At 38.0% G+C, this 21,540-nt stretch overlaps 1 protein-coding gene across 3 annotated transcripts in view; it reads right to left on the bottom strand.

The window, feature by feature from the left end:
• LOC124609441 (mediator of RNA polymerase II transcription subunit 29) overlaps nt 1-15,920 on the bottom strand; it is a 57,229-nt gene extending 41,309 nt beyond the window's left edge. For 2 of the 3 annotated variants that reach the window (XR_006979497.1, XM_047140085.1), the window contains exons 1-4: nt 15,609-15,920; nt 9,244-9,305; nt 9,082-9,166; nt 4,371-4,572 (exon numbers count right to left, since the gene is read on the bottom strand). Coding sequence is in view for 2 of the 3 variants with exons in the window: in XM_047140085.1 (XP_046996041.1) it covers nt 4,371-4,572; nt 9,082-9,166; nt 9,244-9,305; nt 15,609-15,791 (532 nt within the window). In the remaining variant the exon portion in view is untranslated. Of the gene's footprint in view, nt 1-4,356; nt 4,573-9,081; nt 9,167-9,243; nt 9,306-15,608 lie in introns of those variants that run through there. The other variant, XM_047140077.1, reaches the window with a different exon arrangement.
• Between the last annotated feature and the right edge of the window lie 5,620 nt (nt 15,921-21,540).

The following is a 21,540-nucleotide window of genomic DNA, read 5'->3' as shown; positions in this document are numbered from 1 at the left end:
ACCAGGGAAATCCGTCAGGGTGCGTCAGACTCTTGTTCACCAATCCCATGTTCCCACTGAGGTTTATGGCCGCCAGTTTCACCACATTTTGTAAGATATGGTATGAATGGTACATTCGTGGTGTCAGTTGTGTCAATGATAGTATTTGCAGTTAATTGTAACAACTGTAAATTAAAAAGTAAACAGTAATGTGATTTTACTCCTATTATCTCCTTAAGCTGGCTTGTTTGTCCCCAGATTCCCTACCTCAAATTTTCAGTGGAGCATACTCTATGTCCTATTAAATTTTTGCATGCTTTTGTGGAAACTCTCTGCATAATGTAACAGGATAGTTAAAAAAAGCCTACTCATCAAGTAGTGGCAGAACACAAACACAAAAAGGTGCTGCCACTTGGTGATGAGAAGATCTTTTAATCTATCTAATTACAATAAATTTTCAAAAACTGAAAATTAAATTCTGCCTTGTAATACAAATCTATCATACAGTACAGAGCAATAGGAAAATATAAATACGGAACCATGTTAGCAAATAAAACACAATCAACTACAATGTTTCATTCTGACAGTGGTACGTTGAACACAATAGATTCGTTGGTCCTGTTGCGAGATGGTATTGTGCATCAAAGGAAAGTAGCCTATTGAAAACTATCTAGCTTAAAAGTAAAAGAAGAACTTGATTGTGTTGTGGATCAAGAGACCTAGACCAGTTCCAGGGTTAACAGCTAAGATCAAGTCAGAGAGCCGCTAATTCTATGATCAGCTGTCTGCTGTTTGATTGAGGAGAGATCTGTTCATTTTCATGCCAGTTAAACCCTCACCATAGTAACTGGGAGACAAATCCTGATATCACAGAATATTTTGAAACCTGTCTTACCCTTTCTAACCCACACCTAAAGGGTAGGACCTGTCTGTTTCCAACATACATCCACAGTAGAGGACCATTCCTACGTATATGTAGGGATGTGTTCTTTTTAGCAAGTAAAAGATAAAAAAATAAAGAGCATTGTTTTGACAGTGGTATGCCACAAGCACCATGTACTGATTGGTCCTGTTGCCAGAGGAGGAAATAGTGCATCACCATAAGTTGCCTATTCCAAATCCTCCAACATGCAAGTGGAAGAACAGTCTCAAGAAGATCTTTAGAGGCCTATTGCAATTGCAGTGTTGAGGTTGGTTTGATTTGGTGGAAGAGATCAAACAGCAGTCTCATTCAATCTGGGAAGGATGGGGAAGGAAGTCAGCCATGCCCTTTCAAAGGAACCATCCTGGCCTTGCTCGGTGCAGGGTTGAGTGGCAATACAAATGAAGTTCTACAACTGATTATTGGCTCACAGACACATAGTGAAATTGTCATATTGGAATGTGAGGATCTTGCAGGAAAAGGCACCAATACAAATGCCGCTGCAGACCCGAGCAAATCCCTGTCTAACAGGCGTCCAATATAAAACTTAAATCAGAACAAAAAGAGGTAGTGGACAAACAGCAGGCATACAGGGCCAGTGGTATTGCATTGGTTCAGTGATAGTGTCAAGGAAGTTCCACAGTTAATTCTTGGCTCATTCTCATCTAGCACAGAAGTCAAAAGAGAAGATCAGAAAAGACTGGGTCATCAGGTTCAAAATGATCCAGTGGTGATCCATGGATTCAGAAAAATCTAAGACAATCAAGAGGTTACTTTGGTCAGAACTAAATGAAAATAGCATTTTTCATATTGAGCTGCGATAGGCTCAATAGAAAGATTCACACAATCATAGCTTTCAGCCATTAAGCGCACACACATTTGCAGTCTCAGAGAGCTGAAACTACAGTTCTCTGAGACTGCAGATGTGTGTGCAAGTTGCACTTGCATGAGTGTGTGTGTGTGTGTGTGTGTGTGTGTGTGTGTGTGTGTGTGTGTGTGTGTGTGTGTGTGTGTGTGCGTGTGTGTGTACTGCTGACAAAGGCCTTAATGGCCGAAAGCTATGATTGTGTGAATCTTTTTATTGTGCCTAGCGTGGCTCAGCATCTCCACTATACAGTGAGTAGCAACTTTCCTTCTCTCATATTCTTACATTCCATCCTGGATTTTCCATTGTTTGATTTCTCATATTGGGGAGATAAACCATGGAGGCACTGCCTGATGAGTGTGATTTCCCCCCCCCCCCCCCCCCCCTTTCCTCCTACACACACACAATATGAATGTAGAAACATGTCTGGCTGACAAATAGAAAACAAATATTTTATTTAATTGATGCAGATCTGGAAGATCTTTCTTTTGCAAAAAGTTAAAAATGAAGCCAACAGACTATAGAAGTTCTGTTTTTCTTGTTATCACCTTTACACTACACTGAAGAGCCAAAGAAACTGTTACATCTGCCAGATATTGTGTAAGGCCCCTGCAAGCACGCAGAAGTGGCGCAATACAATATGGTATGGACTCGATTAATGTCTGAAGTAGTGCTGGAGGGAACTGATGCCATGAATCCTGCAGGGCTGTCTATAAATGCGTAAGAGTACAAGGGGTGTTCTCTTCTGAACAGCACATTGCAAGGCATCCCTGATGTGCTCAATAATGTTCATATCTGAGGAGTTTAGTGGCCAGCGGGAGTGTTTAAACTTGGAAAAGTGCTCCTGGAGTCACCATGTCACAAATCTAGGCGTATGGGTGTCGCATTGTCCTGCTGGAATTGCCAAGTCCATCGGGATGGACAATGGATATGAATGGATGCACGTGATCAGACAGAATGATTACGTACATGTCACCTGTCACACCAACTGCACATGCCCCACACCATTACAGAACTTCCAACAGCTTCAACAATCCCCTGCTGACATGTGGGTCATTGGATTTCTGAGACTGTCTTTATAACCGTACACGTCTATCCACTTGTTACAATTTGAAACGAGACTAGTCTGACCAGGCAACATGTTTCCAGCCATCAACAATCAAATGTCGGTGTTGACGGGCTCAGATGAGGCTTAAAGGCTTGTGTCGTGCAGTCATCAAGGGTACATGACTGGGCGTTTGTCTCTGAGGCACCAAAAGCCCATATTGATGATGTTTCATTGAATGGTTCGCACGTTGACACTTGTTGATGGCCCACTGTTTAAATCTGCAGCAATTTGCAGAAGGGTTGCACTTCTGTTATGTTGAACAACTTTCTTCAGTCGTCACTGGTCCCATTCTTGCAGATTTTTTTCCATCTGCAGCGATGGTAGAGATTTGATGTTTTACCGGACCCCTAGTATTCATGGTACAATCGTGAAATGGTCGTACAGGAAAATCCCCACTTCGCCACTACCCCAGAGATGCTGTACCCCATTGCTCGTGCATCGACTGTAACACCACATTCAGACTCACTTAAATCTTGATAACCTGCCATTGTAGCAGCAGTAACTGATCTAACAACTGCACCAGACACTTATTGTCTTAGATAAGCGTTTCCGATTGCAGCACCTTATTCTTCCTGTTTGAATATGCATGCCAATACCACTTTCTTTGGCGCTTCAGTGTATTATCTAATATGCACAGTGTCTATATCGAGTCTGTCATAGTACTGCAGTTTAAATATTTAACAAAACTAGTTGATTACAGATAAAATTTAGAGTGACTTGTCTCCAATTTTAGAAAATTTGCAGTTTACACACAATAACTATGTGCTGGTCTGATGATCTCTCATGACATGTGAGCAGTGTATGACACTTCTGCTTTCTGTATCTTATATAGAAACAGTAGCAGATGCCATGATACTTGTATTTCTATTTTTTTAGTTTCAGGATATGAATTTGTACCATTTAAAAGAATAATTATGCATTTGTACTTTAGAAATCTTACTTTAGAAATGTGTCATTGCATTTCAAATAATGTACATTTCACATAAATTATTATTTACTTACATATCTAAAAGAGATAATTAATAAAATTCCATTAAGCAAGTTAATAGATGCACAAGAATATTAACCACAGCGTTTCAGTCTACTGTTAACTTGGGCATCTTTCCTGCATCCTGTGTCTATTGGTCCAGAATTTGTATTGCTTTCCTTCCTATCCATTCCTTAACATTTTAACTTACTTTTCCCATTCCAGATATTTCCTTTTTACTGACAAACTGCCTTACATTACACACTACTGCACCTATGTAGTCACTCCCATTATACTTCATTATTGAACACTTAATTGTAACACAATTGTCAAGTTTACCAGTCACTCTATGATATTAATAACTGTGAAGGTAAAAGTCCTGTAAAACTTCTAAAAAATTAACTAAATGGCTTCCTGTTCTCAATAAGGAAAAATAGCAAATAATTCAAATTGTAATATCAAAACATAGATAAAATTACATCATATTTCTGATGCAGCAAGGAAAATAATTAGTTTCACTCTCCCATACCAAGATTCTGTGCAGCAGCCAGAAGAACATCATGGATTTCCTTTGTATAACCAACTTGAGCTCGCACGGTTGCCAGATACTGTGGATATGTTAGGGAGCCAACATCCTGTGCTGGCAAAGGCTCTGTTCGTGCCGTAGCCACTGGTAAGGGAAGGTATCGCTGGCTACTGGACAGCTGGTTTAGGCATTCTATTGATGTCTTCTGTCAAACATAAACATTAATGTCTTTTATTAGCTAAAATTGAACAGTGCATTCATTAGAGAGTAGCAAATCTAGCAGCAATCTATTTCACAATATTCAGTACAAACTAGGTAGTCACTTTATCCATAATTTTCTTTCTCACAACATTTAAATAAAGTGAATATAATAGAGGGAAACATTCCACGTGGGAAAAATATATCTAAAAACAAAGAAGCTGTAACTTACCAAACGAAAGTGTTGGTATGTTGATAGAGACAATGAAAACAATAAAAAACACACAAACAAATTTCAAGCTTTCGCAACCCAAGGTTGCTTCATCAGGAAAGAGGGAAGGAGAGGGAAAGACGAAAGGATGTGGGTTTTAAGGGAGAGGGTAAGGAGTCATTCCAATCCCGGGAGCGGAAATACTTACCTTAGGGGGGAAAAAAGAACAGGTATACACTCGCGCGCACACACACACACACACACACACATATCCATCCGCACATATACACACACAGGCACACCCCCTAAGGTAAGTCTTTCCGCTCCCGGGATTGGAATGACTCCTTATCCTCTCCCTTAAAACCCACATCCTTTCGTCTTTCCCTCTCCTTCCCTCTTTCCTGATGAAGCAACCTTGGGTTGTGAAAGCTTGAAATTTGTGTGTGCGTTTGTGTGTTGTTTGTGTGTTTTTTATTGTTTTCATTGTCTCTATCAACATACCAACGCTTTCGTTTGGTAAGTTACAGATTCTTTGTTTTTAGATACATTTAAATAAAGTTATATTTAATTTGTTAAAAAGATCAACATGCAATAAGTAATATAAGGTACGTACTGAATATGAAAAAACTGGAAAAAAGGCTCCACAGTCAATAGTACAAGCAGCACCAAGAACTGTATGTGTGAAAAATTAACCTACTTTACTACATACAGAAACAAGTTATATTAGTCATGCCCTATTCTGACAGCTCTGTCCTTTGTATACATACTATCCCAACTGCTTAGGGAATCTTCTGGTGCAGCACATAATTAGATATGAATTGTGTAAGTATTTCTGTATGTGAAAAGTCGGAAATGTATGATTCTTATGCTTGTTTCTACTGCTGATCAGTGCCTTTTTCCCTATGTTCACGATTGCTAGCTACCTTACTTACCTTATTTTCTCGTGTCACATATGGTGAACATAATTTGGAATGTACCATTCCATTTATGACACAATTTATTTCACATATTCTACAGCTTGCATGCCACCAGCAAGGAGCTGGGCAGGCTTGGTCACAGGTGGGCAGGGGTGAGCAAAGAGCTGACGTGAGGGCAGTCTAGCAAATGGGTCATATTCTATGTGATACTATTGAATACACATGGGCAGGGCTGTGCTGCCTGTGATTGAGCCACCTGGCAGATAGCCTAGACCAGCTGCATCCAACTAAGGGTGAGCTGAGGGGTGCCCCCACCCTAGGAGGTATCACTGGAAAAGCCTCTTCCACAGTTTTGAGAATGTTTAACATATAGTGATATGATGTGCGATCAAAAAGTAATGAGAATTTTTGTTTTTCTTAGAGAGTTTTTATTCATCCATCAACATCAACTTTGTCCCCTTCAAAGTAATACCCCTCAGATACAATAAAATTGTGCCAGGACTTTTTCCAATGTCGGAAGCACTTTTGGAACTCATTTTTTGTATGGCGTTCAGCTCCTTCAACAACCGTTTTTATCTCATCAATGATGGCAAAACGTCCTTTGAAGGTTCTTTTCAGCCTCAGTAACAGAAAGAAATTGCAGGGGGCTGAGTCCAGTGAATAAGGTGACTGAGACACATAACAGTTTTGTTTTTTGCCAAAAAATCATTGGGATGTGAACAGGAGGATTATTGTGACACAATTTCCACAAGTGGTTTTGCCACAGTTTTGGTCATTTTCTACAGATTGCTTCATGCAACTGGTGCATAACTTCTAGGTAGCATTTCTTATTGACTGTATAAGCATAAGGCAGGAACTCATTATGCACTATCCCACTGTAAGTGAAGAAAACAGTGAGAAGAACCTTCACATGTGATCAAACTTTTTTTTTTTTTTTTCTTTTTTTGCCTTGGCTCTTCTGGTTGTTTCCATTGGGACGAGTGGGCCTTTGTTTCGAAGTCATACCTATATACACATGTTCCATAATGTTACAATCATTTTTAGAAGTTCTGGATCATTCAGTAATTGTTGAGCGATGTCCACACTATGTCATTTTTGGCCAAAACGCAACAATATCGGAGAAAAATACACGTTTCATGCCCAAGACATCTGAAAAAATTGCTTGGCATGACCCAAAGGATATGCCAACATCATTAGTAACCTCTCAACCTCTCTGATGGTGATTCAGTAATTTCCTAGAACCATTCTCTCTCCTTCTTCCACATTGTAATCAGTAATTGTTGCGCTAGGGCCTCCAGGGCAGTCACTGTCTTCCGCACCCTCTTGACCCTCTTTGAAACAACTCTTGTCTTACTCATAGTAAATTCGTCAAAAGCCCCAGCCAACATTTCAAATGCATTACTGCACTTTATTCCACTTGTCAAGTAAAATTTAATGCAAATTCTTTGATCCATCTTTTTTGAAAGTAATAATTTGCTGAGTATAATCTCTTCATCTGTCAACAATAAACTATTTAAAACAGCTGGAACATGGGAACCAACACAATATTGTTTTTTAAAATCGGATGTATAAAGCCCATTAAATTAAAAAATTCCTGTTATATTTTGATCGCGTTTCTTACATAAAGGGCCATCACATGAAAATGAGACAGATGGAAATAGCTTAGTAAACTGTTTATTATTTCAAACGTAATTGTTAATATATTTAGCTCACTGTGCGACAAGATGGAACCAAGACTGTACCCATGTGTACACCTCTTCATCCTAAGCAAATCAACGCCCATGAATGTCTTTCTTCTGGGCTCTGAAAATATGGAAATTGCATGGGAAGAGACTGGGACTGTATGGAGGATGTGTAATGGCTTCCCCAACAAAACCACTGCAATATAGTTGAAACAACCTTGGCAATACATGGGCCTGTCTACATTTGTGGCTGCCGGTTTGCTTCAGACTCCCAAGCCCTCACCACAGTGATCATATACTGTAGATGAACCATGTGCATGACCTGTCCAATCCAGCCACTCAACACTTCCTAGAACAGTCCCATCACAGGCTTATCATATCCCACCAGAGGCAGGGCCACCCGTGAAAGTTCATATTCCATACATCAACTCTGTTGCAGTAACTCCACGGCTTTTCATGCAAGTACAACAACAAATCTGCTGTCCACAAGAATGAATGGCCACTACCAAACTATGGCCAAGAACAAAGTTGAACACTCAGAAGTGTAATAAGCAATTACTGGTAGGTGCAACATGTTCGATTTCAAAGACTGCTTCACATCAAGGGCCACCTGGCTCCTTTCCTATGGTACCAGGTTTTATGAGCTGCGTTGACGGGAGTTGAGCATGCAGCATGACAGTTTTAGACTATTAACAGCAAATACTGTGAATTTGTAAATTTATTGTGCAAGATTAAAAAAAGGGTTGTAACCTGTGTAACGGGCATAATTTTAGAAATGAAGGCACAGTAGAAGTACCTATCAGATAACATCACAGTGTGCTCTAGAAATGCATATTACATATCTCTTTCCCTGTTGGCAAAACAAGTTAAAGGTAACAGAGAGCCAGTAATGTTGGAGGAACAGATGTTATGATGTGACAGTAACAACAGAACAACAAAGTTTCTGCTAAATTAGTGGATCGTAGTGATAAATTGGATTATACACTACCCAACCAGTTTCGGTTGTTATGAATCAGTAACCCCTGTCCTCCATTAATGGTTTTGTGTACTATCAACTTTCTATGGCACTTAGATACTACAGTAAATTCTGATAAGTTACACAAGCCTTTGTGTCTAAAATAACTCATAGTTCACATGTACACTGTGTACACCAATGTAGGCCTGTAAATACTGTGAGGTCACACTCCAATATTGGAAACTAAAGACAAACATGATGTGTCACAAGTAATGTCTGATATTCTGCTTGTGTGCCTGTCTCACACAAAAATATAAAGATACTTAACACCTTCACCACAATTGGTTTGTGTTGTATTTAGTTGTCTAACTGAGATATTCACTAGAGTTTAAATTTGCCCACCCTGACAGTATTTTAATTGTTCATTTAACTTATCCTTTATAAATTACAAAATCTTACCAATTCAGAAAGGGATCTTCAAATTCAAAAATTCAAATATAGCAGGAGAAAAAAGGTGAAAGCATTCAGAATTGAAGGTTCCTCAATCCTCCAAAGATTGGAAACAGTTCAGGAAAACAATGCTGAATCTGGACTGTTGTACAAGAGTGATGTGGTGAGAGAGGAGGGGAAAACAAATCTGTGCTACAAGTATATCTCAAACCAAATTCACTGATATATTAGAAAACTTTCAACATTAAAGAAACAAAACATTATATCTTTTAACTAATTAGTCACATAATAACAAACATACCAAGTGGAGTTCCATCTGATCACATATGGAATAAAATTCTTCTATACTCTTATCAAATCTTGGGGGCTGAACATCCACAGCTTTCCTGAAAGGATACAATATACTACAAAAATGTGTTAACACTACTAATAATAATTCTTTATTATTATATTCTATACTTACTGTGGCCCAACATCCACCAAATAATTCTGATGAAGAATTTGTGCTGCACTCTTTATTGTGAGCTGTGATAAACAGAAAAAAATCAGATGATTATGACTCTTGCCATATGAAGCAGTAACAGATTTTAACATTTTCATTAAAGCAGTCGATTTTGCAAGTTCTACTAAGCAGTATCTATCTACATAAGCTACACACCTGTCAACTGATATTTTACTGCTTCAGATGATTGTTTGGGAAATTATAAACAGTAGAACATGTCATGGTGCAAGAAATGAGACACGCAGTGAATAAGCAATCCATTAATTTTTATGAATGATGTTGAAACAGTTTTATTGTATAAGACCAGGAGATAAATAGTATGCAGATATGAACCTTTGAGAATGGCGCACAGGAGTCATGTCAGTTTAACAACACCAAAAAAATTTGTTTGTTTATGGACATAACATAGTTACCAATCACAACACCAGACATTATGTATGCCCTTATCAATTTAGAAAGGTGAGGGGAGGTGCTTATCAATTATGTGAACTTGAACAACTCACTAAATAGTGGAGATACTCAATTGCAAATAGACACAATGCAAGATTGAGAATATTTTTACTTTGGGGTACTGTGCAATGAAAACCTGGAGGACTAACACAAGAAAGTAACCCAAACTTTTCCTGCACTCTAAAAATCAGTGGACGGTATAACAAAACTGTCACCAACTATTCTTGCCAATGTAAATGCTCTCCTAAGTGCACTACCCAAACAATTAACAGAAGAACTGACGTAGGGATTAGTACAGTGAAAGAGTGTTACTAGCATCGACAATACAGTCAGCTGGTAGGGTAATATTCACAAAATCTGGAGATCTTGGTTTCAACCCATAACAGTGTACAAATTTGGAAGTCAAAAGTGATGTCACAACACAGGCAAACGCAGAATGATTTACACCTTCTACAGTGAATCTGCATAACATCTTCTCAGTTATCATGCAGCATTGGGTTGAGTAATATATTTTAGGAATCAACAGCTACTACCACTAAAAAGCTAACTGCTTACTAATAGGATTTGTTTAGTGTCTTCATTTTATGGGGGAGTTTGCTGGAAAACTAGGCATATGACAGGAGGTACAATGACTCCAAAAAAGCAACTTATAACAGGAGTCAGAGGGGTCGGCATCATGCTTGGCAATTCAGTTCCCAGATATTTTGTTTACAGTGAAGATAGTGTTAACAACAGACAGGAGTGCAGACAAAAGTGATAGTATTTTCATCGTCCTGACAGCTTCAAAATGTGGGAGATTTTATCTATATCAAGTGCCATGAGTCAGTAATGAAGAGACATTATAATGTACCTCTCTGGAAATAAATTTCTGAGCACAGCTGCAAGTAAAGGAAGTGTTGCTGAAAAAGATGATCAGAAAACTATGAAGCACACAAAGTAAAGAGTGTAACACTGCATCAATGACAAGGACATTTGATACTGAAAATTAACTATGGAAGAAAACTAGTTACAGACTACTCAGGCACTTAGCAGAATCTGTTTACACTGAACACATATTGCCATATACACTGCTCTGCCCAGTACTGCTACTTATACACAAATGTTCAAAAAGGCCCTTAGATATTACTTCATGCCAGGCTGTGGCAATGAAGTGTTATTTCAGACTGACTACAAATCAGTTGTGTGACAAATCTGCTTGTATCACTCTTACAAGGAAATGATGCCTCTGCTAAAAATCATGCTCCACTTCAACAACCATTATTGAGATACTGTTAGGACTATCAGACAAGGGGATTTCAAGCTAGAAGATGCTCTGCATCAAGGCACATGCCTCATCTGTTACAGACTACCCGACAGCTACTGTCACCATGATGCTCAGAAAAGACAGGCTTGTCTCCCATCTAAAAGGCGGGAAAATTTTCGTACACTTGTGCAGACATTTTAGGGCATCCGACATAAGAAAATGACTAACCTCTCACTGCCTCAGGGTGTACCTTATGAGAATATGACATTAAGTGCTGAAATGAGTTTTTTGCAACACTGTCATGATTTACAATTGCTGTTTCTTTTTAATTTTGTTAATTATTTTTCAGAAACCGCATCATAGAACCTCTTACGACCACAGGAAAGTGCAAGTACTGCCATCTATGTAACAAAAGTAAAAAGTAAACCTGCAGTGTCACGGTAGTTCAGTCTGACATGTCAGATGGTTCATTTCATTATTACAGCAAGAAGGGGTGTTACTTTGGAACGTTGCCCACTGCAAACAACAGTGAGGCCATTGGAACATTCAGTATTTACTGTGAGACATAAGACCTTGAAGATCAGATGTGCAGTGATCGATCACAGTCGTCCACACCAGCTGATGATCACTATCTGCAAATTACTGCTGGCAGTTACCCAAAGGAGAATGCAAAAGAACTGTATGCTACTGTTTTACAGTCAACTGGGAAGGCTGTGTTTGGTCTCTCAAGCCAACGACATACAAGACCAGCACCATTTTGTATGAAAAAGGTGGAAAACCAGAACTGGAACTTCGATCAGAGTCAACAGGTTCTCTTCACCAGCAACTGTAGGATTTGCCTGACACCTGATGATCACAGCAGAGGACCACGGAGATGCTGAGGTACTAATATGTGTCTCATAGGGTAATCAGAGATGTGAATCCATCATGTTAAGAAATGGTCTTACGTGTGGATGCTGGACACTGAACAGTATTGAGGGCACTTTTAAGGCTGCTCCATGTCAGCATTAAATTTACTGTGGAGGTAGAAAAAGATCAACAGCCGCTCTTTCTAGATGTGGTGGTTATGACGAATGGTGAGAATCTGGCCCACAGAATGTATTGAAAACTGACACACATGGGCCAATACCTGCACAAACTTTCAAATCATCAGCCACGTAAGAAATGAGGTATGATTAACACACCTATAATGTGTGTAAAATGAGCATGAAAGCCACAGCACAATGGATGTAACACCTGGAATTCGTTCTAAAGACCAATGGGTACTCCACCAGTTGCATATGAAGAGTCATGAAATCTAACATACAATGAAGTGACACATTAGAAGAAATGTGGAGTGTGGCCTTTCTACATCCCACAAGTGACAGACCTCACACTGTGTGCACGTGGAAAATTCTATGTTGGAATGATCAGCTAATCCAGCAGACATAAAAGATGTTGCAGACTAGGACAGGTGGAGAAATTGAGTCAATGGAAGCATCTGATTCCACCCATTGGCTTTGACCCGTAATGTAATGGTGTTGTGGTGTGTGACGTCACTAGGGTGCAGAGTTTTTGAGCTGGTTGCGTTTGTAGATGTCATGTTGATTTTGATGGTGCCCTCGGGTGGTGCACAAGTACATGTTGAGTTTAATGCGTCATACTGGGTTCCCTTGAGATTTGGTCGTGATTTTATTAACATGGTTTTGAGTTTACATAGTTGGTGCAGTAACGTGGGTTGTGGAAGTGTTTTCAGTGAGTTATTAACGTTTTTTTTGTTTATATGTTTGGCCTTTTTGTTAGGTCTAATTAGTTTGGTGTCTAATTTGTTTTACTGCATTTTTGTTAGGTATGGATATGACAGTGAAGTTCACAAGTGTATCATTAAGTTTTGAGATAGGTGGTGATATGATGTCTGTCATAAACTTTCTGCAGATGTTTGGTCTCATGTTAGGTGTCACATTTGTGTCGACAACATGAGAATGACAAGAGTCTGAGCAGCTTGGACCAGGGACGTGTATATGTGGCACTGTTTTGCGATAATATCTGGCAGGTGATAAGATGTGGTACGTGAATCACGAAATCTGGGTTGGCCACAAGGAATATTGTCTAGCTTACTTATTATTTTTGTTTTCAGTCCTCTGTAAGCTTTTGTGCGTAAGAGATTGGTGTGAGTGAAAGAACTGTTTTGGATTGGTTTATTTTTGTCAAGAGATTTGTTCAGGTTATGCCAAGTATAGGGGGAAGTTGGGTGGGCTGGGGGTGGTTGCTGAAATTGATGAGTTACAGTTTGGTAAGAGGAAGTAAGGGAGGGGCAGAGCTTTGGTTTGTAGATATGGGAGGCTGTTATTTCAAGGGGTGGGGTATGCTGGTTGAGTGACATTATTGTGTAATTTTTATTTTTTTCTGCATTTGTTGGCAGGTGTATGTAGTGATATTATTGTTGCCATTTTGTATACACTGGAAGTAGTCATTTCAACCATGTTAATGATGTATGGGTCAAAGCAGATGAGTGGAATCAGACGCTTCTTTAATGCCGTGAAATCAGACATGGTAGAGAGTGAGCAATGGGAGGCAGACCACATAATGAAACTCACTGACATGTATGTTCTATTATGGAGAAGAACTACAATGCTTCTTTGTTCAGGGAAACCAGAGAAAATTGTAACTGTGATAATAATGTTAACAAGAAAAAAGAATTCCTCAATGTAAATGGATCCTGGATTCGTGTGCTGAAGCAAGTGGCCATTTCATGTAACAAGGAGAACCACAGTGTGATCCTGGAAGGCCAGCAGGCATTGATGTGACAGTTAGATATAATCTCCAACTGTGAGCTCAACTTCAGTCCATCACCAGCAACAGGGAGTGAATTTTTGGTACTGGCACCCACTCATGCTGGCAAAACCTCAGAAAAATCAAAAAACATTGACTAAAAATCCTAAGACAAATGCCAACAGGCAAAGCATCATGTGGTCCCGAAAGCCTCTGCAGCTTTGTAAGAGCACATATTTCTGGAATTATTTTCCATTCTTCCCTGAAATGCAACAAACTAGAAAGAGGTTTGTCTGGCAGGTTCAGTCTTTCACTGGCACTTAAACCACTCTGACGTAATACGTTTGTTGTTTACAGTATCGAACGTACAAAAACAATTGGTAAAGAATAGGTAAAGAAAGTGGTTGCATTTTTGGACTTGGTATGCCTATGAGGGCATACAGAGCATATGAAAAAAAAATGGTGTATTACACAGATTGTACACCTGGCAGTTTGATTCAAATAGTTGTTTTGCAATGTTTCACTAGGATCTCATAAAGAACGAACATAAAGGGAATTCCATTTCAAAAAGGGTGTAGAGGTAATGGGAGAGAAACATACTGGTTAAAGACCATCTTTGTACAATGCATGAAGTACAAACGTTTCTGCTAATACTGTGCTTCTATTGCCCAAAACAATGGCTTTAAGCAGAATCCACACACAAATAATTCCATGACTGCCCTGTGCAAAGAAATACGATTCTAACTGGAGCAGATTAAGAATTGTGGGTTCTCATTTAGATAAAACAACAAACTGCACACTTCTGTATGAAATAGAATTTGGATTATGTAGGATGTGTATTATGCAGGAACGACAGACACTGCAGTTTCTACTAAGCAAACAAAACTGATGCAATGAACCACCACAGAAAAAGAAAACTGTAGCTTGAGTAAGAATGTCTGTTTGCATGTACTAAAATTTCATTTAGCCAATTTACACCATGACTAAATGAATGAAACCTAAAATCTACAGATATGTTGTTTTGATCAAAAATACAGTATTGCATTTCAAGGTATCTTTCAATATACGAAGTACTTGTTAATTCTGTTACACCCTACATACCTTCACATTTAATGAAAAATAAATAAATACAAAAATAAAAAAATTGAGATGCCCACTAATGGAATTCATATTTGATACAGCTACATGTATGTGAAATTATGTGAACACTGACATGCTCATATCTTTGGCAATACCTGAAAATTAATGAAGCATTTAGGGTAGCTAATGTAATTTCCTTCACACAAAGCTCAAGAATTTGAGAATCACCTAACAATGTACTTATAATCAATTATAGCACAGATAATGAGTTTGGCAGTCATACAAGAATTACACGCATTCCTTGTAGATTCTACCAATTTTCGTAATACAATACATAAACTTTAAGATGTTCCAAAGGCAAATCGATTTTCATTTACTCTGCAGTGTTTAGAGTACATGTGTCCTTTTTGTACATATAACAGTACCAAATGCAAGTGCTGATCTCGAGAAGCCATGTGATATTATAGTGTTCCATATGATTTTTTTATCATTTAGCTGTTCATGATCTAACAGCAGCTACGTTAATCGCATACTCCGGCGGAAACCAATTCCTGTAACATATATTTGTGACTGCGATGTAATAGTTTTTGCTGCTTTCTATCATAATAAATAATGACAGTTTCACTAGTAACACAAGTACGTTAACAACGGAGAAAAACTTACGGCTAGAAGGGTTTTTGAATATCTGTGCGGTTACAATACCTCCACAACATAATCATAATATTGAAACATAATAAGGTTTACACGAAGGGGAAAACATCTGAGAGAGTCTGTAATTATAGATATTATACAGTTGCCTTACCGAAAGTGAATCTCTTAGAGGACCGATTAACATTTTCACTTTGGAAATATTATCTAGCCTTTCCTGGGGTTGTGTCAGAGATTGGGGTATTTGCTGTACTACTTGTGGATTCCCAGGCTGCTGTGGTCCCATCTGGGACATAGCTCCTGGCATCTGTGGTTGCATTGGTTGCATAGGCTGCATTTCTATTTTGAAAATATTTACTAATGGTTAGCAAGATTTCCTTCCTCAATATCTGTAGTATTACTAGTGGCAACAGCTGAACATCCACATTCACCGCTTTATAAAACGAAAACAAACACACCAAAGACATTGTTAGAAATTATAACCAGTGATCACTGCTTATAATGGATGATAACAAAGTTGATTTTGTTCAACCCAAAACAAGGACGTTGACCCAAACACGATATCTTGTTCTCGAACATGATTCCGTGAAAGAATATTTCGATAGCATTTCTTGTATGCTCCATCCACTTTTAGAATTTTGCTTTCATTGTAAGTAAACTTAAAAATTTAAGTACCATTCTTAATTCCTTATAGATGAATTTACGGTATTTCGCAGCACAGAGAGCGTTTACTTTTAATTTTTGGTCAAGTGTGAGAGGAAAATAAAAGAGAGAAGACCTGCTAATGGAAATAATTTTGATTACGTCGAGTCGTGTTTCTGGAACAGCACAACTATCTAACGACAAAGCTATCCAATACGAATTATAATGAGTAAAAGTAAATTATAACTACGGATTTGTATGACAAGTCACTCAGGTACAGATGGTTGTTGCTACTCATATTAGTTAGAGTGCAGGATGTTTTTACAGTATTTTATTTTAACTGAATCTGAGAAGAATATTACAAAACCAAAAAATGCCATTTGACAGTATTATTAACACGTTCATAGCAAAAAAAAATTTTTAGTGAAATTCTGCTTTGTCTTTTCCACTTACAAAAATAATGTAGTAATTGTGATCGATTCATTTGTCCTTTGCTTATTTTTCACTTTAGTACTAAACACATTATGCCACTAGAACAAAATCTGGATACAATATGAAAGATAAGTCACAGAAGTGTAAATCAGGCTCATTCTAATAATTAAAAAGAATTAATTTTTACACAAATAAGTACTATAGCTCGAATAAAGTAACTTAGTGATTGACAGATTGCAGTCCTGGTGTACAAGTTTGCCAGTGTGTTGCCAATGACACTTGCCAAGACTCTACATGTTCCCCCAAAATAGGCAACACACGAACGATTTGCTGGCTGCTGGTCCCTACTACTTGAGTTGCTGAAACGTCAATCAGTAAGTTATCAAAATGAAGTATAATAACCATAATCAAATACATACCACCATATAGACATCGACACAAGCACATAAATACGTTTTTGCGCTTAATACACATTACATAAAATGTAAAGTAAATCTGGAATAACTTAGGTTGCTAATTTTTGAAACTGATAGATACCAAAAGACAACAGCCAAATTAAAGCAGCTTTTCTTCGAACTATATGTTTGTAATCAAGCTGATACCTGTCACTGCTCTTCCTCCTTAAATGCACTTTCAACTGGATGGCAGTTTCGATTGCTACTTTAAACTTATAGATGTGACTGAAACCAGTAGGAATAGTCTCGAGCAGAAACAAAAAGCATGAGTAGTTATTTTGATAAGGAAATGAATTTTTTGTAATTTTCTGTAAGAAGTGTGATACACAAAATACAATCTGCATTTATAGGGATGTGTCAATTAAATGAAGTCTTTTTGTGTAGGCCTATGGAAATATTTCTTTCATTTTACATTATGGTTATATATCTCCCTGTTTAAAAAAGCAGCACAACAATTTTATATGTAGGTGTGAGGAAGTAGATAATATATTTCATTATGTAAATAATCTTCTGCAAAAATCTCTCACTGGTTCATTTGGAATGTTCCTAATCACACTCAGGCGTATCTTCACAACAATTTTTTATTTGTACTTATTCTTAAGAAGCTTTTATCATCATCAAAACACAAAAATTTGTAACAGTTTAATTCAGTTATATATAAATAAATGTTCAGTTTTAATGCAGATGCTATTTGACTTACCTATGTGATTGCTTTGCATGCATGTTTTTCTTTAACATGTATACATAACTATATTATTTTCACTGAAGTATACATTTGCACAATTTATATTTCGAAAATTCTCTCTTTTATATATTTAGTTGGATCAGTGTTTACTACACAGAGTGCCACCTGTGTACAGTATTATATTGTTTGTAACTGCAGGAGGCATATCGTTTTCTTATGAGATCAGCAGAAATGGGCTCACAACTGATCCATTTGGAACACTGTGCTTCTCTAGGTTAAAATCAGAGCACACACTCATGACTGTATTGTAAATATTATTCTTTATCTATAAACACTGCTCTATTTTTCACATACGGTTTTACAATGTCAGGAGGTTTGTATCTCATACTATTGTTCCAAACTGTTGTAAGAAGTTGTTATGAAATGAACAGTCAAACACCTTAACAAGATCCAGAAATAATGTTGCTGCTATATAATCTATAAGGTTTGTTATTGTAGTGTTGATAGATGTGGACTTCTACAGCGATTCTGTGCCTTAAAACAGACTGACACTTCAATATATGAAACTTCCTGGCAGATTAAAACTGTGTGTCCGACCAAGACTCGAACTTGGGACCTTTGCCTTTCGCGGGCAAGTGCTCTACCATCTGAGCTACCGAAGCATGACTCACGCCCGCTACTCACAGCTTTACTTCTGCCAGTATCTCGTCTTCTACCTTCCAAACTTTACAGAAGCTCTCCTGCGAACCTTGCAGAACTAGCACTCCTGAAAGAAAGGATATTGCGGAGACATGGCTTAGCCACAGCCTGGGGGATGTTTCCAGAATGAGACGAGATACTGGCAGAAGTAAAGCTGTGAGTACCGGGCGTGAGTCGTGCTTCGGTAGCTCAGATGTTAGAGCACTTGCCCACGAAAGGCAAAGGTCCCGAGTTCGAGTCTCGGTCGGACACACAGTTTTAATCTGCCAGGAAGTTTCATATCAGTGCACACTCCGCTGAAGAGTGAAAATCTCATTCTGACTTCAATATATGTTTTATCACCAGCTGAGGGAGACTTTCAAGCTGTTTCCCAGTAGTAGTAGTGCTCTGTTTGAGAAAGACCTGAACTGCTTGAGTAGTTTTCGTCACAGCTCGAGAAATCTCAGGTTCTGCTTAATTTTTCAATGACCCCACGATCTAGGGACTTCTGTTGATACCATCCTTATGATTTGACTTACGCCCAATTGTACAAACGTTGCTGAATTTGACATTAGTTCAGAAACTGAACTCTCTTCAGGGCTCCGCTCTCTTGTATAACACTAACCTTGGATCCACCAAAGGCAGTTCAGTGTTGATCTAAGACAGCAAGAAACTTGCTTGGAAACACCACAGAAATTGGGCATTGACACGGTTATCATGCTTCGAATGCAGACATTAATTGTACATTGTAGATACCTAGTATGTTTTATCGACAGTGTCGTATTTTGAAGATGGAGGGCAGTAAACAGAAAAAGAACCAATCTTTGAAATTCTCCTCATACAAAATAGATTTTTTACTGTAAACCGTATTGAGCCAATATAATGACAATAAAAAAAATCATTGAATTTACTACAGCCAACAAGGATAAGGTGTAACTAAATTTTTATAAATACATTGTTAATAAATTCCGCACTCATTGCACTGTAACTCCTGTTAGCTTCATTTTCAGTTGGTTTTGAACTTTCTTTATAGGAAGATTTTCATCCCAAAGTTATGTCGGATGCGTTAACACATTTTAATTCACTTTGGTTAAGCTTAGAATCTGAGACTGCTTGCACATTTAATGAAAACCTTCAGTGAAGATTCTTAAATATCTCTGCACTTTTGCCACCAGGAGATATAATAAGGATATGGGTACAGTTCACAGTGCCCAAAATACCAGGAAAATGTGTTATTTGATAAAATCCACACTGCATTTTCGGCACGTTATTTTCTTCTATAGGTATTTCGATGAATACTTTCTTCAGTTAGGCAAAGCAGGTCGGTACTGTGAGGACAACTGTGCAAGCTGTTGCTACATATGTTTGAAGAAATCGCCAATCACCATCTGAAAGCTTTCTGTAGCACAAAAGACCGGCCATCGTGGCCGTGCGGTTCTAGGCTCTTCAGTCTGGAACTGCGTGACCACTATGGTCGCAGGTTCGAATCCTGCCTCGGGCATGGATGTGTGTGATGTCCTTAGGTTAGTTGGGTTTAATTAGTTCTAAGTTCTAGGCGACTGATGACCTCAGAAGTTAAGTCGCGTAGTGCTCAGAGCCATTTGAACCATTTTGTAGCACAAAATCTTAGTGTTAAAAGTAGCATGCATATTAGAGTCAGTGGCTGGTTTCTTTTCATGGCTTCAGCAGATTTGTATACTTGTAACCTTAGTTATAAAGGCTGCACAGTATTTTTTTTTCAAGCTTAGATGATTTATCACTTAACGTCAAGAATTAGTTCGCCCTTTGTCGTCTTCAGCAGACACATTGGAATACTCAGATATCTAGATATCTGCGAAGTAAATGAAAGAAAGCAATATACTGTAATTTACACCATGTAAGTTTCTTGCACAGAGAATACTGCCCAACACAATGGCCCCGAACACTCGGAAAATGGAAAGAGTGATGTTGTTTCAAAATGTATCATTGTTATAATTATCTTTATGGCCCATAGAGCGGAGAAAGTAGTATCGAATCGAAAAAAAATTCCTAGTATTGACCTGGATTTGATCATGAGTACCTTTATACAGGAGACCAAAATGCAAGCTTTGAGCTACCAACACAGTTGCACAAATTGCACGTAATGAATGACAGCTTGCTGAACAACTTACATATACTTGCTTATTTCTCCTTCATTCATCAGTGCTCATGCAGTTGCCATAGCAGTTCAGTCACTTGTTCGATATTTCAAAAATTAATAAGCGTTGTGTGGTTATTGCTACTAAAGCCAAGAGAGCATACTAATAAGAGACTTCAGTCATTATTGGCGATTGTCAGAATCAGCATAATAATTCTTCACAGCAAATATTTCGAATTATCCTTCCTTACTCTGCTGCTGAGTGTCTGTAAAATGCCTCGAAATTAATCACATGAATTGAGAGACGTCTCTATGAATTTATTGTGAGATAACTTGTTATCTGCACTCATTATGTATATAGCCAATAAGTTCTTTAACCTAACCTTATAGATAAAAGAAAATATTTCGCGCTTCAGCAGTGTGAGAATGGTGCAGCTACACATTTATGCATTAATAACGACTTCTTCAGTATATCCATTTGTATTTATGCAGAACAAAAGCGTTGTTTTGTAATGCCACTACATTGTAAACTGACGATTACGTTTAAACCTGACTTCGATCCGTGAATTTTCGCCATTTGAATTTGATCCTGCTTCACTGTGATGTAATCTGAGATTAACTTTTGTACAATGCAAGTTTCTGAGTTAAGCTAGATCTGAGGTCATTTCCTGTGTTAATGCAGTGTTCTAATATACTATAGATTGTAATAATAAAAATAGCTGTGAGAAACAGACTGCAGTAACTAATAAGTAAATAAAATAGTGCAGTCACAGTTTAGTCCAATACTCAAAGTTTTCGCTATCCCTATGATCCAGTGACATCCATTGGCACTATCTCCACGATGGGTCTTGGCAGTTTAATTGATTCTCATGCTAGCGATTCCAGTCAGCTTAAAACGATTTATTTCATTTATTAGGCATTTAATACTTGATTAACTTCCTTTCTTGTTTCATCTGAATTTTATAGTCTTAAAAGCTGGTAAAATTTTGATGTGTTATTTTGAGATGTAAACAGGGACTGAAATGCTCATTTGCAATATACTTGGCAAATCATCACAGTCAATTACTGTCCAGCTTGA

The sequence above is a fragment of the Schistocerca americana genome, chromosome 1 (assembly GCF_021461395.2).
Source record: "Schistocerca americana isolate TAMUIC-IGC-003095 chromosome 1, iqSchAmer2.1, whole genome shotgun sequence".
Lineage (NCBI taxonomy): Eukaryota > Metazoa > Arthropoda > Insecta > Orthoptera > Acrididae > Schistocerca > Schistocerca americana.
This window is presented reverse-complemented; position numbering and strand designations above follow the sequence as displayed.